The sequence below is a fragment of the Cupressus sempervirens genome, chromosome 10 (genome assembly GCF_028749045.1).
Source record: "Cupressus sempervirens isolate cs-2001-9-10 chromosome 10, ASM2874904v1, whole genome shotgun sequence".
Classification (NCBI taxonomy): domain Eukaryota; kingdom Viridiplantae; phylum Streptophyta; class Pinopsida; order Cupressales; family Cupressaceae; genus Cupressus; species Cupressus sempervirens.
In genome coordinates this window covers 530,529,787-530,542,476 of record NC_143127.1, presented here as the reverse complement: position 1 = coordinate 530,542,476, position 12,690 = coordinate 530,529,787, and the positions used below count along the sequence as shown (strand labels likewise).

The 12,690-nt window shown below is 36.5% G+C and overlaps 1 protein-coding gene across 24 annotated transcripts in view; it reads right to left on the bottom strand.

Moving 5' to 3' along the window:
* LOC149534980 (tRNA (guanine(26)-N(2))-dimethyltransferase-like) overlaps nucleotides 1-12,690 on the bottom strand; it is a 116,182-nt gene that overhangs the window by 92,895 nt on the left and 10,597 nt on the right. For 22 of the 24 annotated variants that reach the window (XR_016357757.1, XR_016357756.1, XR_016357754.1 and 19 more), the window contains exons 4-5: nucleotides 10,230-10,451; nucleotides 10,048-10,110 (exon numbers count right to left, since the gene is read on the bottom strand). The exons of the other annotated variants lie outside the window; for them this stretch is intronic. Coding sequence is in view for 13 of the 22 variants with exons in the window: in XM_089806547.1 (XP_089662673.1) it covers nucleotides 10,048-10,110; nucleotides 10,230-10,451 (285 nt within the window). In the remaining 9 variants the exon portion in view is untranslated. The remainder of the gene's footprint in view (nucleotides 1-10,047; nucleotides 10,111-10,229; nucleotides 10,452-12,690) is intronic. 24 annotated transcript variants of the gene reach the window in all.

The following is a 12,690-nucleotide window of genomic DNA, read 5'->3' as shown; positions in this document are numbered from 1 at the left end:
TTGAAGCCTACACTTTCTTATTATCCATCCTTCGTCTATCTATTCAAAATCTACAACCTTGTCCTCCATCTACCTCTCTTCTTCCTACAATCTCCCTTCCATTACCCTATCAACATCTTTGAGTGTACCTTTCTATGGTATTTTCTTATGATGACTTATCTTACCTACAGTCTCGAATGTCACGATATTTCTCACTAACTTGAAAAAGATTGAGCTCTTTCTGAAAATTCCAAAAAAAAAGATAGAAAAAAGAAAAAAATGAAAATGTGCCTTGGTGAGAACCACTTCTTGTGGCACCTTGGTAGAAAAAGTAAAGAGATAAAATTCATCATATGGTGAAAACTACTTCTTGTGGCACCTTGGATAAGTACCATAATGAAAACCTGGCAAACGGGCATCATGCGTATTTTCATAATTCATATATTCCCTCTTCCTCTTTGTTCTTAACATTGTCGAGCTATCCAAGCGCCATGGCTATCTTATCTATCACTCACCCCATCCTTCTCATTTGCTCATATCATTCATATCTAACTTTATCCCTATTGTTATCTTATCGCTATCCTATCTAGTTGACCCCTTGTTCTTGATCACAATAAAGAAAAACATGGTTCTCATAGGTCTCTTGGCATGCCTACTCTTTTGGACTACACACTTCATGCTATCTTGCTTATTGTCTTCCACTACTTATGCCATATGCTATCTCACTTGTTGGCTTTCTTGGCTTATCCAAAACCTAATTTGTAAGGCTATCTTTCCCTAGCTTGGGTACTCTTGAGGAGTCAATCCTTGAGGATCACTTTCACTTACTTCATACTCTTTTCTTATCCATCCTTGCTTATCCACCGGCTTGTTGCTCCATCATGTCCTATACCTTGCTAGACATTGGGAGAAAGTGATGTGATCTTGCTTGAGAACTAGTGACCTCTAAATCATTCTAAAAAATTCAAAAAAAATCATATATGATATTGAAAAAATCCTAAAAAGAAAAAAATGTCCTTAAAAAAATGATCATCTTAGTGAAAACCGAGCAATAGGCACTTTGATGTATCACCAAAAAAAAAAATCAAAAATTCAAGAAATGCAAAAAAAATTGAAAAAAATAAAAAAAATCTGCCAAGTGGTGAAAACTTGAAAACGGGTGCTACTTGAGACCCTTGCACCTATGTCTATCAGTCTCAATCACCCACTCTGCAACACATTTTCCTAGCTTGGAATTGTTCCTTGTCCTCGTCTCAAGGGCACAACTGCTTATCCTATTAAGGTATCCTTGTGCATCAGGGTTTCTTTGGCAACTCACAAAACAATGTTTCTCAACACTACCTCCTTTGACATCAAAGTGTTTCTCAACACTTTTCAAATAGTTTATTTATAGTCTCGGATGTCGCGATATTTCTCACTATCAAAATCAAGTCTTGAAGAAATGGCCAAGTGACTTACACACATGCACTTAAGCATTTAACCAACTGAGCTATGATGAACTTTATCTACTTTTGTGTGTTGTCTATGACAATTTCTTTTCTATGTGTTCCCTCCCTAATAGTCCTTCGAGGATGTCATGGACTAGAAGATTGGGGGCATCGGGCATGTTTTTCTTGCTTTCTGCTTGTGGGTATACTTTGTTCATCTATAGTGTTTAAAGCATTCAGGCTTGTCCTATTTGACACTTTGACTCACAAACGTATCATCCTTGACTGTTTTCACAAGACAACACTCACGGATTATCCTAGCACTTATGTCTTGATACAGGTGAAATCTTGCTATATTAAACTTAGGGAATCTAATCACGTAGCCATCTTGACTTACATATCTTTGATGCTTAGACTAGATTTCCACATTTCTATCTAATATCAATCATATTCATATCTTCATAGTTATACTAGTGATGGTTGTATGATCTCGTGATGTCCCTAATAAATGCTCAATGATGAAATTAGAGTCTAAATGTTATGCGTTTCTTGCTAGTAAACCACTTTGCATATTAGTTTGCATTATAGGTTCATTCTTGCATTCTTGCATATGGGGAAAGCTCTCTCTTCATCCTTTCTCGGATATTGTTGGCTAACTGCTTTCATATCTTCTTTGCTTTCTTCTTGATCATGTCTTTTCACCTTCTTGATCTTTCACTTCATCTCTTTGCTACCATATCATCACATCTATATAAAAAATTTCACCTATAGCTAATTTTGATGTCTTGGATCCATTTTCCGGATCAAAATCGAAATCCGAGTTCATTTTGATAGTCAAAATCGCATTTTAAAATTCTACCTTCTATGCAGTTAACTGACCTCTTAAGGTCTAATCTTTGAATCATCGCTAGGGCATCTTCATTTCTTCATGTCTTCATCATTTCTTCATTTCATATATTCTTCAATTCACCTTTTCATGTATAAAATCACCTTTCTACTCGATTTGACCTAATTTTCATGCTTTATCCTTTGTGGTCAACTCTAGTCAAAACTGGGGCATTCCATCATTTCCTTATGGTCACTCTTTGGTTCTAATCATCTATTTGTCATCATGGACTTTTCTATATCTCGATTTACTCATATCTAGCTCCTTTCTGCATCTCCCTTGCCTCATTTCGATTTTGATCCTGAGGGGGCAGAAATACTCTATTATCATTTGCTACAACTATATATTTCTTAGGAGCATATGTTTGATCTTATCATTTGCTCTTTGATCTATCCGCTTTGCTTGGTGTTAGCATTCTTCTTGAGTTCTGACATCGTCTCTTTCCTAAGTGTTCAGTACTACCGCTATCAGACTGTGCATTCAGGATTTGCTATCTCTCTCTGCATTTCGTTCTTCGGAATCAGATATCTCCATTGTTGCCTACTTGCCTTCTGTTTTCTTTGACGTAATGTGTTCCCAAATCGATCACGCATTAGTCAAAGGGGGGCAAATGTAATCACCTAAAAATTGTCATTTAGACTATTAGTCCCCTTCTCAGCATGTTGGCTAAACCAATTAATAATTTACCTAAGCCAAATTGCTAGAAATCAATTAATTTGATTATAACCTATAGTTTGACTATACTATCCTAAGTTCATTATATGATTAAAAGAACATGTCCCTTTTTAATTAAATAAAAGACCCCATTCCTCTAACCCACTTAAAGTGCACACATAAAGTCCTTTCTCTATTTTTCAAATTAAAAAAAAAGGCTTTGTGACTTTTGTCCTATATGGAAAGTCAACTTCTATTTTATTGGTTGACTTGCTTGTGCACATGGATCACTCCTATTTTCAAACTCCACCCTTGATCTTCCATCATCTTCATCTTGATCTCGATCTCTACTGTCCGTACGACTTTAAAAGAATGAGCTCTCTCCTTGTCAAGGGATCTACACTCCTGAGTATTGTTGTGTTGCAGATTTATCATTCGAATTCTTGAAGAGTTGTTGTGGAGAACTTCTACTTCTCATCTCATTCTCTCATCCATCACATGCTAGCTTGGAATCATATTGCATAGTAGTTTAGTTTCATTGCAATAGCTTAAATCACTTAGTAATTAGCTTGGATCTTGTAATACCCTCATCTTGTTTAACATAGCTGCACTTTGCATATTCATATAGTTTAATCTAAATTTGCATTACATCCTTGAGGAACTCCTTGTGGACAATTGCATTCTTGCATCTCGTCTTTAGAACCTCCCATTGCGTGGTTTACTAGAAAGAAGAGTATCTCTAAGGCTTAGCTGAGAGCCTTCATACTTGAATTATACTCTCTTACACTTCATAGATAGAGAGCTCTTAGTCGGCATCCAAGCATTCCAAACTCATAGAATCACTTGGACAGAAGGGTTTAGAGTGTGACAAAAATTGAGTGTACACCTATAAGGCCTAATGTTTGGTGGTTGTCTCCCTGATCTCTCTTAGGAGGAAGTCCTTTAGGCATATCTCCAAGAATCACTGAGTAACGATCAAATATTGCTTGTAAATCTGGATGAGTAAGAGCATTAGATTAAGAGACTTCTAATTAAGATAGTTGGGCCGCAAATCCATCCACTACTTTCTTAAGCAACTTTTGCATTTGATGAGAGCTTACCATATGTGGGGATTTTGTCTTCAACCCCCTTAGCTCCGCTACCTTTCCTTTTGATTGAAATCTCATGAATAGTTCTTGGAAGCTCATCTCAATTGTTCCCAATGTAGTAAGCCATTGTACTTCCAAAACAATATTTGTCACACCCATGGATATCGCATACATTGAGGTATCAAGTTAAAAATCTCCCATGGATAATTTGATGCCATGACACTTCCCTGAACAACTAATTGTAACCCCATTTGCAATCAAAACTTGAAGCTCTAGGACTGGATATATAAGACAATTTAGAAGAGTTGTCAACTTTTTGTTGATTATATTATGAGTACTACCTAAGTCGATCAACATTGTTACTTTCTGCTTCTTTAAGAAACCCACTACCTTGAGAGTTTGTGGTACACTAAAACCTGAAAGTGCATGAAAAGAAATGATTGGTTGAGAACCGTGTGATTCCTCACCTGACTCCCTATCCTCCTCTAATATGGCTTCATCCTCTTCTTCCTCACTTGGACCTTCAATATAAAACAATTTCTTTTCACTACATTTATGTCCTCAATTGTATTTGTTATCACAATTGAAACACAACCCCTTTGCTCTTTTCTCCTCAATTTGTTGTGGAGTCAACCTAGTAGGTTGAGGAAGAGAAGGTGTTGAGTATCCTTTTTCTCTTGTCACATTAGCCCCTTGCTTTCTAGGAATCAAGAACTTCTACTCTACCCTGTGTGCCAATATAAAAGACTCATTTACTGAGCTAGGACTAAACATGTGTACCTCGTGTTGAATGTGATCCTTGAGACCACCCAAGAATAAATCATTCAAGTTCTCCTTTGTAATTGTATCCACTCTTAAGGATAGATTTTATAATTTTTGAATATAATCCTTAACTGATCTTGTTTGTTGAAGCTTAGCAAGCTGGCTAAAGAAGTTGTCTATCAAACTATTGCTATATTGTACTTGGAGTTCTATAAAAATTGACCATGATCAGTGAGACCCTTTTCCTCCGATGAGTACAAAGCCAATGATACCAAATGAATTGATCTACTTCTAGATATAAGGAAGCCATCGTGACCTTTTGTCCATAGGGAGTTTGATGTACTTCAAAAACATTCTCCATTTGGTTTATACATGTTAGAGGATCCTTACCATCAAACTTGCACATATCCACCTTTGGAAAAAAATTCCTAGATCCCACGAGAGTATTAAAATGTATTATTATCAGTTGACTTGAAGGTTTCATCTTGATTGCTTGAGTACTCCTTCCTTGGTTCATTCATATAGGCGCTTAACATGCTTCGTATATCTGATATATCTCCTCGTAGGTCACACATATCCCTCTTAACCTCTTCCTTGAACTTACTTATTTCCTCATTGGGATTATAATCCTCTGTTATTTCCCAATCCTTACCAGAGGATTTCCCCGATGTAGTAGCATTCTTTTTGCCTCTTGTTGGAGGCCCCGTCATGCTGGAAACCAATATTTTTGAAATAAATCACACAAACGAAATGTAAATTCTCTGATTTTTTTTATTTTTTTAATTTACAGTAAGTTACTAGGGCCAAGATACTGTTACTTAGAAAAAATCCAAAAAATTAGCAAATTTGCTGCCATGAGAGCGAATTTTCCTAATTTTGCAATAACCCGCGCATTTTTGCTTCAATCTCTCCAAGCTTTGAAATGTAGGCTCCTCTACTATGTATTCAAAAACCAATACAAGTTATACTCCAATTCGGCAGGATGTGAGAGATATGTAGATCTCAATAAATTGTGTAGAAATAGTAATTCTGCAATAATTTGCTCCAATTCCTCTGGAATTTGGACTATAGCTTCTTTATTATGGTCTTCAAAAACCCTTTAAAAATCTTCAAAAAAGTCGCTAAAATCTGAATGTCATGCTCTTCCCAAAATCGCCTCTGATGTTGAGAAAAAATCTTGCCTCTATGGTGCCAAGATCATGCTCTGATACCACTTGTAATAAAATAACTTGCACAATAGAAGAGAAAATATGAAATATTCTACAAATACTTGATAATATCTGAGATTAATAGGCCACTTCGAGGGGGCAACCTCCAAATATCTCCAATGAGAACACATTTCAAAATATGATCTTGAAATAAGACTCACAACCTCCAATATATACCTAATTATGCTTAGGCTGAATACACAACCCTATATAACACCTAGGCCGACCTACCTACCTAAATAATAATATAATAATAACATGACTTAACTAAGGATTAAGATAGCCACAAGTTGACTATTCGTAACCCTGTATACACCAATATTAAGGGCATAGCACGCCCTCTACCAAGAATGGCAACAACACCAAGAAAGCCCACTACCAAGAATGGTGACTCTAACCAAGAGCGCCTTCTACCAAGCATGACAGTGTTCACCAAGAATGTCCTCTGTGGCCAACATTCAAGAATGCCCTCTCTCACCAACACACAAATGCCCTTCAAGAATGCCCTCAACAGCCAACATTCATGAATAATGCCCTTTGTGGCTGACATTTATCACATTCAAGAATGCCCTTTGTGGCTGACATTTATCAAGAATGCCCTTTGTGGCCAACATTCATGAATAATGCCCTTTGTGGCTGACATTCAAGAATGCCCTCAACAGCCGACACTCATGAAGAACTCCCCATGTGGCCAACATTCAAGAATGCCCTCTACGGCCAACATGCATGAAGAACGCCCCATGTGGCCAACATTCAAGAATGCCCTCTGACCTCTATGAGTTCTCATAAGAGAAACTCAACATTCTCAATGAATGCGCTTTACCAAGATCGATCTTAGTCTATGAAAACTATAAAGTTCTCAACTCATATGTGATTATCAATCATTGATTGTTTTTTCTTTACTGTATAATTTACAATTGTTTCTGACATATAAACAAATAAAGTATACCTCTAGCCTCTTTTGACCTAGAACTGGATTCTCTTCTCAATAATATTCTTTGTTCTCTACTTCCTCTTAATAAGAGTGGTTCTGCAATGTAAGTTTGGAGTATAACCCTGTGGTAATTATAACTTCTGACTGATTACTATTCCTTTGGTCTTTATATTTGTTATCTCCCACTATCTTGGCACTTAATGGGGGTTTGATAACTTAGTGGATTGATATGTCTTTGTACTCTATGTATCGTTATTGGTGTTAACTAATTATCATCAATGTTTGTATCCTTATTGCTGGCTCAATACTTGTCATTCATGTGATCTTAGAGCTTAAGTTCTAGATTGCTTCTTTTTTTTCGCTTTGCTGTCATTTTAATTTATTAAGGCTACACTTGTATTGTCGTTGCTTTTACTTTATTTACTGCTTTATCTTTTACCCTGCTTATCTTTTACCCTACAAGATGGCAAGATCATGCTCTAATACCATTGTAATGTCCCCAACTATTATGACTTACGCTTGGGACGAATTCCTAATGAGTTAGGTCAAAAGAAACTTCTTTGTGATAAATTTATATGCCCCATGAATCTGAAAAGAAAATGCATGCACTGTTTGCAAACATTTCTGGCTAGTAACTCAAATGTAACAAATGCTAAAGATAATCTTGAGGGTTGTAATTGTTACACTCAAGTGCTAATATAAGTATAGTGAGCATAGATATGAGATATTGTACAGTTCTCAATGTCTTGAGTCTTGACTTTCAGATATTAGAGCATTTGGATGAATAAATAATGAGTTGATGATTTGTCAACTTCCCACATCCTTGCCTATCAATTCTCAAGCTTGAGCTGCCATACATCTCCCATAATAATGAATCTTACTCCTTATTTGGTGTCTTTTATTCTCATATAGTTCCGTAGAATATTAATTCAGGCTTCTTGACATATGTCAACCCATAAGAAAAGTACAGAATGATGTACACCCACAGAGGGACCTTCATACCCAACATCTTGAGGGAAGAAATGCTGAGAAAATGGCTCCAGTCAGTTGTTTGTGATGTCCTTTTGTTTGTTTGTAATGGCGTATTGTTCCTGCCCAATTTTGTTCCTTTGAGCATAGTTTTTTGTAGTATTGATACAATGGAAGTTTGTGAGCTTGGAAGGGGAGGGTAATGATCTAATGGCTAATGGATAGCTGATTGATGGTCGAATGTATGTAACAGCTCAAGAGGCTTAGGAAAGAAGAAATCATGCAGATTGCGAGTAAATGCTAGGTGGGCATGCTGAATCTGCAAATCAAAGTTTTTTTGCAAATTGATAAAATATATCAAATCACCAATCAAAAAAATCAACAACTGGTCATGCATTCAGCATAGAATCATGTGTTATTTCTTGACGCAACGAGAAGCAGCCAACTAGTCCCCTCTCATCTACTGAAGATAAGGTGAATTCTTGAAAATATGGGGCAAACACAATGACTAACTCCAATCAAGTATGACAATCAAAGTACAATCAAGCTTGCAAACAATCATGTTTATCATGCAACATCAAAGCATATAGAAACTCAACATCATTTTGTAAAGGGAGAAATTCAGTCTCGAGAGATAGAGTTGCATTATTGTAACACCAATTGACAATATGGGTGATATATTGACTAAGTCATTGGGCAAAATAAAATTTCAAACACGCATAAATATGTTAGTCAAAATTCTCTTGTTCCTTAAAGCGGGGTGTTAGAACATGCCAAACAGAATTTGTTTGACCTGTAAACATCTATTTTGAAATATGACTAACTTTGATCTGTTCCTCAGATCCAATTACCTGTCAAGATTCAAGTTAACTGTCCATATTCATCAGTGTGCTGTCTATTATCTACAGTTACCAATATTCAGCAGTTAGCTGTCAGTTTCTTTAGCAAATTTAAAGGGAAGTACTTTGTCTTTGTTTCTGTATAAATATGTTCATTTGATCAATAACAAGTAGCATCAAACTCCTCAGCTTTCTCTGTTTTAATTTTTATATCTTCTGCAATTCTGTTTGACATGTTTTATTTCTGCTGATCTGTTTTTAATTGGGTTGAGGGGAAGCATCCCAAATGAAGGCCTCCAAAACCATACAAACCTTCATGATGCACACCGTTTCCATATTGTTTTAAAATCCTAGATTGGCATTTCATAAACCAAAGCAGCAATAAAATTTTATAAGTTTTAGAAAACTAATAGATATGTCTTACTCTTGAGGCCCAAACTCACCTAGACTGGGAAAGTCTGACAAGCCCAGACTTGGCAAGTTTGGGAAAGACTTGGCTGAGTTTGAGTCAAGGTCCCCAACTCATTGAACCTAACTTGCCGTGTACTTACTGAGCTTTAGCGTGTCTAGACAAGTCTTGTTACACCAGACAATTTTTTATGGTAATCAATCACTGTTAATGCCACAACAATCACCCTAGAAAACTAGTTAATGAAGTTATAAGAATGTCCAACAAGCCATAGAAGTGAAAATAGAATGCTTGCACACCACAAGTAAGATTTCTTTTGGATTTTATAATGCCGTGCAATGAGATGGGCTTGTTTCCATTCTTAGACTTTCCTAGAAGCAGTTCAAACACGTAATTCTCATTAGCCTAGTCCTGCTTAGCTTTGTAACAAGTAAATTGAACATAATGTTGAGCACATCAGCCAGTAAGCTGAATATCCTCACATCCATAAATTAAGCCTTTCCACACTCACTAGAAAAACAACTCGTTACTACGTAGAAACTTCTTGATTATTCTACCTTATCTCCAATTTGGGTTGCAGTTGCACCTACCATCTCTATCATTAGGTTGCAGATGAAAAAGTATTCTTGCTCTGGGGAAAAGCTATCATCCGTACTTAAGTAAGTCATTTTGTTTGATATTAATATTGGTGTATATTTCTTATTTTCTTGGATATTAATATTAGTGCAAATTTCTCATTCTCCATTTCGTATCATTATGATATAATTGTGATTCAGGATCTCACAATTATTGTCTACGCCATAGAAAAATATTTCACTTCATTTTGATCATCTTAACATACAATTTGCAGACTTACTATGATATCAACACAAAGATTTCGAAATCCACATACCTTCTTTAAGTTATCAATCAATACATCCCTACGAGGACTATTTATTTTTCCTCGACGTGCTATCTGCAAGATATTTGTGTCTTTTAGCATTAAAATTTGGGATTAAGTATTTACATAGAATTGAAGATTTGCCTGAGCAAGAATAGAATTATTTATCATCCCAATGCTCAAAGACAACATACCTCATCTAGTTTGATGTACCCGGATGGTAAACCTGGAGTGCTTTCTTCTAACATAATTGTAAGCAATTTTTTCAAGTCTGCATTTTTACCAGTGGAGGAACATTTTTCTTTCATTGTCCAGCCCCATTCCTCTGCTAATTCTAACATTTCACGAATCTCGATACCACTATGAAGAGGACCGATCCACAAGGGTCCCGAAACAACCAGAGAGCGCAACTTATCCTTCATTGATACAATTAAAAATCATTAGGGAAAAAAACACAAGTGATGACTCAAACAACCAGTTCAATAACAGCAGTTTTACAGATCATTAATCTCTAGTTATGTTTCTCCGAGAATAGCCACACTAGCTGGCATCTTTTTCCACACGCATTTTCAACCACATGAACTCAATAGGAGTGTTGCAAAGGACGGTAGTTAAACATTAGCAAAAGGCTACAATATTACAGAAGGAAGAAGTCTTCTAGACATACAATAGAATATGGAACTCTATAATCGAGGCACTTTCTGCTGGATGCCTTAGGCAACCATGTAAAATCCTTCATCCATATTTTCCTAAAGGATTCTAAGGTCCTTTTAGGTGCTCACTATGTGAGACGGCTGGAGAAATTCATGACTATTTAGTGCTTCTTCCTGATTATTGGCTAGATTTGGATATGGTTCTGGGAAATCCAAATAATATAGATGTTTCCCATCAATGTGAACAGTTTAACAGACCAGCTCTCAAAATCAATTATCTAGATACATAGTTGATCATACCCTCATTGATATGCTGTTAAGTTGGAGAGCAATAGGTGAATCTTTTAAGATAGGAGGTTTGAACTTACCAGGGTAATTGCCTAAATTTATAAGCCTGAGTTAGTGAAACTATAGTTGCCATACTGACATCGCATCATTCTCACTTGACAAGCTTTGCTAAGTTCCAGATAATGAAAATGGTAGAAAAGGTAAGTGTCAATAATGAAAATGGTAGAAAAGGTAAGTGTCAACAAGTTTGTGAGAGGACCCCCGCCATGTTGTTTTCCTTGGATAAAATTAAATTTAGAAGATTCTACTAACAAGAATCCAGGTAAGGTTGAGATATTTTCAGAAAACAATATGGAAAATAGGTTGCACCATTGTCAAAATACTGAGATCGCAAGACAAATAACCAGGAGGAAGGAAGAAAGGTGTTCAGAGGAATTCAGATTGAAAAACAGCAGAGTTGCAATGGAGAGCAGATATGTGATATTAATAATGATTCATAGTACTTACTAGTTACTAAAGGTTAGGCCAGGAACTGGAACACTTTCAGAAACACATCAGAAGAGGTGGATATATAGTTTCTGACAAAGTGGCAAACCTATCGGTTGAGTTGCTGAGCTTGTGAAATCACCAAGCTTCTTAAAACTCCCACGTATTCCTCGGTTGCCAAGGAGGCACTCTAAGGATCTAAGGAAAAAGCTACCAAATTTCTGAAAACTGTGAGGATGATAAAGTCCAACAATCGGTGACAGGTGCATCCACGCAGGTTGTTCTTTTATTACTCTATTGGTGACATTGAAAAAGCTTAACTAGACCTGATTAATAATGAGTCAAATCAGAGTATCTTGTAGAGAAGGAAGCCTCACAAAGGACCTCAAAATCTGAATCAGAGCAGTGACTTAAAGTGTACAGAGCCAAAGTTACTCAAAGAGCCTCTGTACTTGACTTCATGAAAGCCTGAGTGAATCTGCTTCTATTGATGTTGTGCTAATTACAATGGAGAACCCAGAAAACTCAAAACCTCAATTTACCATGATAAAGGTGGCTTCAGTAAAAGTGTTGAGCTACTGCTCATAGATCAGCCACTACTCAAATTTAGGACCTTTTATTCATTGCTGGAGTACCTACCGCTGAGCTTCTGGTCTATTTGTGACCAATCCATCACTGGTCCAAGTGTGGCTTATTTTCAACACACCCATAGGCCACAATGCAGGTGCTTGGGAAGTCCTAGTTTATCCCGACTCTGATAACATATTGATTTCTTATTTATGAACTAACTAGAAACTGAAACTAAGACCTTCCATTTGTTGCTGAATGCTCTACCAATAAGCTACTGGCTACTTTATGGCCAGTCCTTATTTCCAACAAATTGGAGCATAAATTATAATTGACGTGTTCAAACTTAGCAACACACTGGCATTACACAAGGAAATCTGGAAGCAGGAGGGAAACTGTTCTCCGAGCATAGGCAATTTTGGAAGCTGATGAAAGCAGTGTCAATATGTTATCAGGATAACTTGCACCTGAACAAAGCCATTAACTATCATGGACTGTTTCTTAATAGATGGTTTAAAATGGTAGTCCCCTATGTGAATCTGGGAAAATACATGGCACTGATTAGTTGATGGCTCTTATGATAAATGTACTTGACAGTAGCCAGTTGGTGTATCAGACCGGTGTATTAGACTCTCTTAAGATAATAGACTTCTCTTTGATA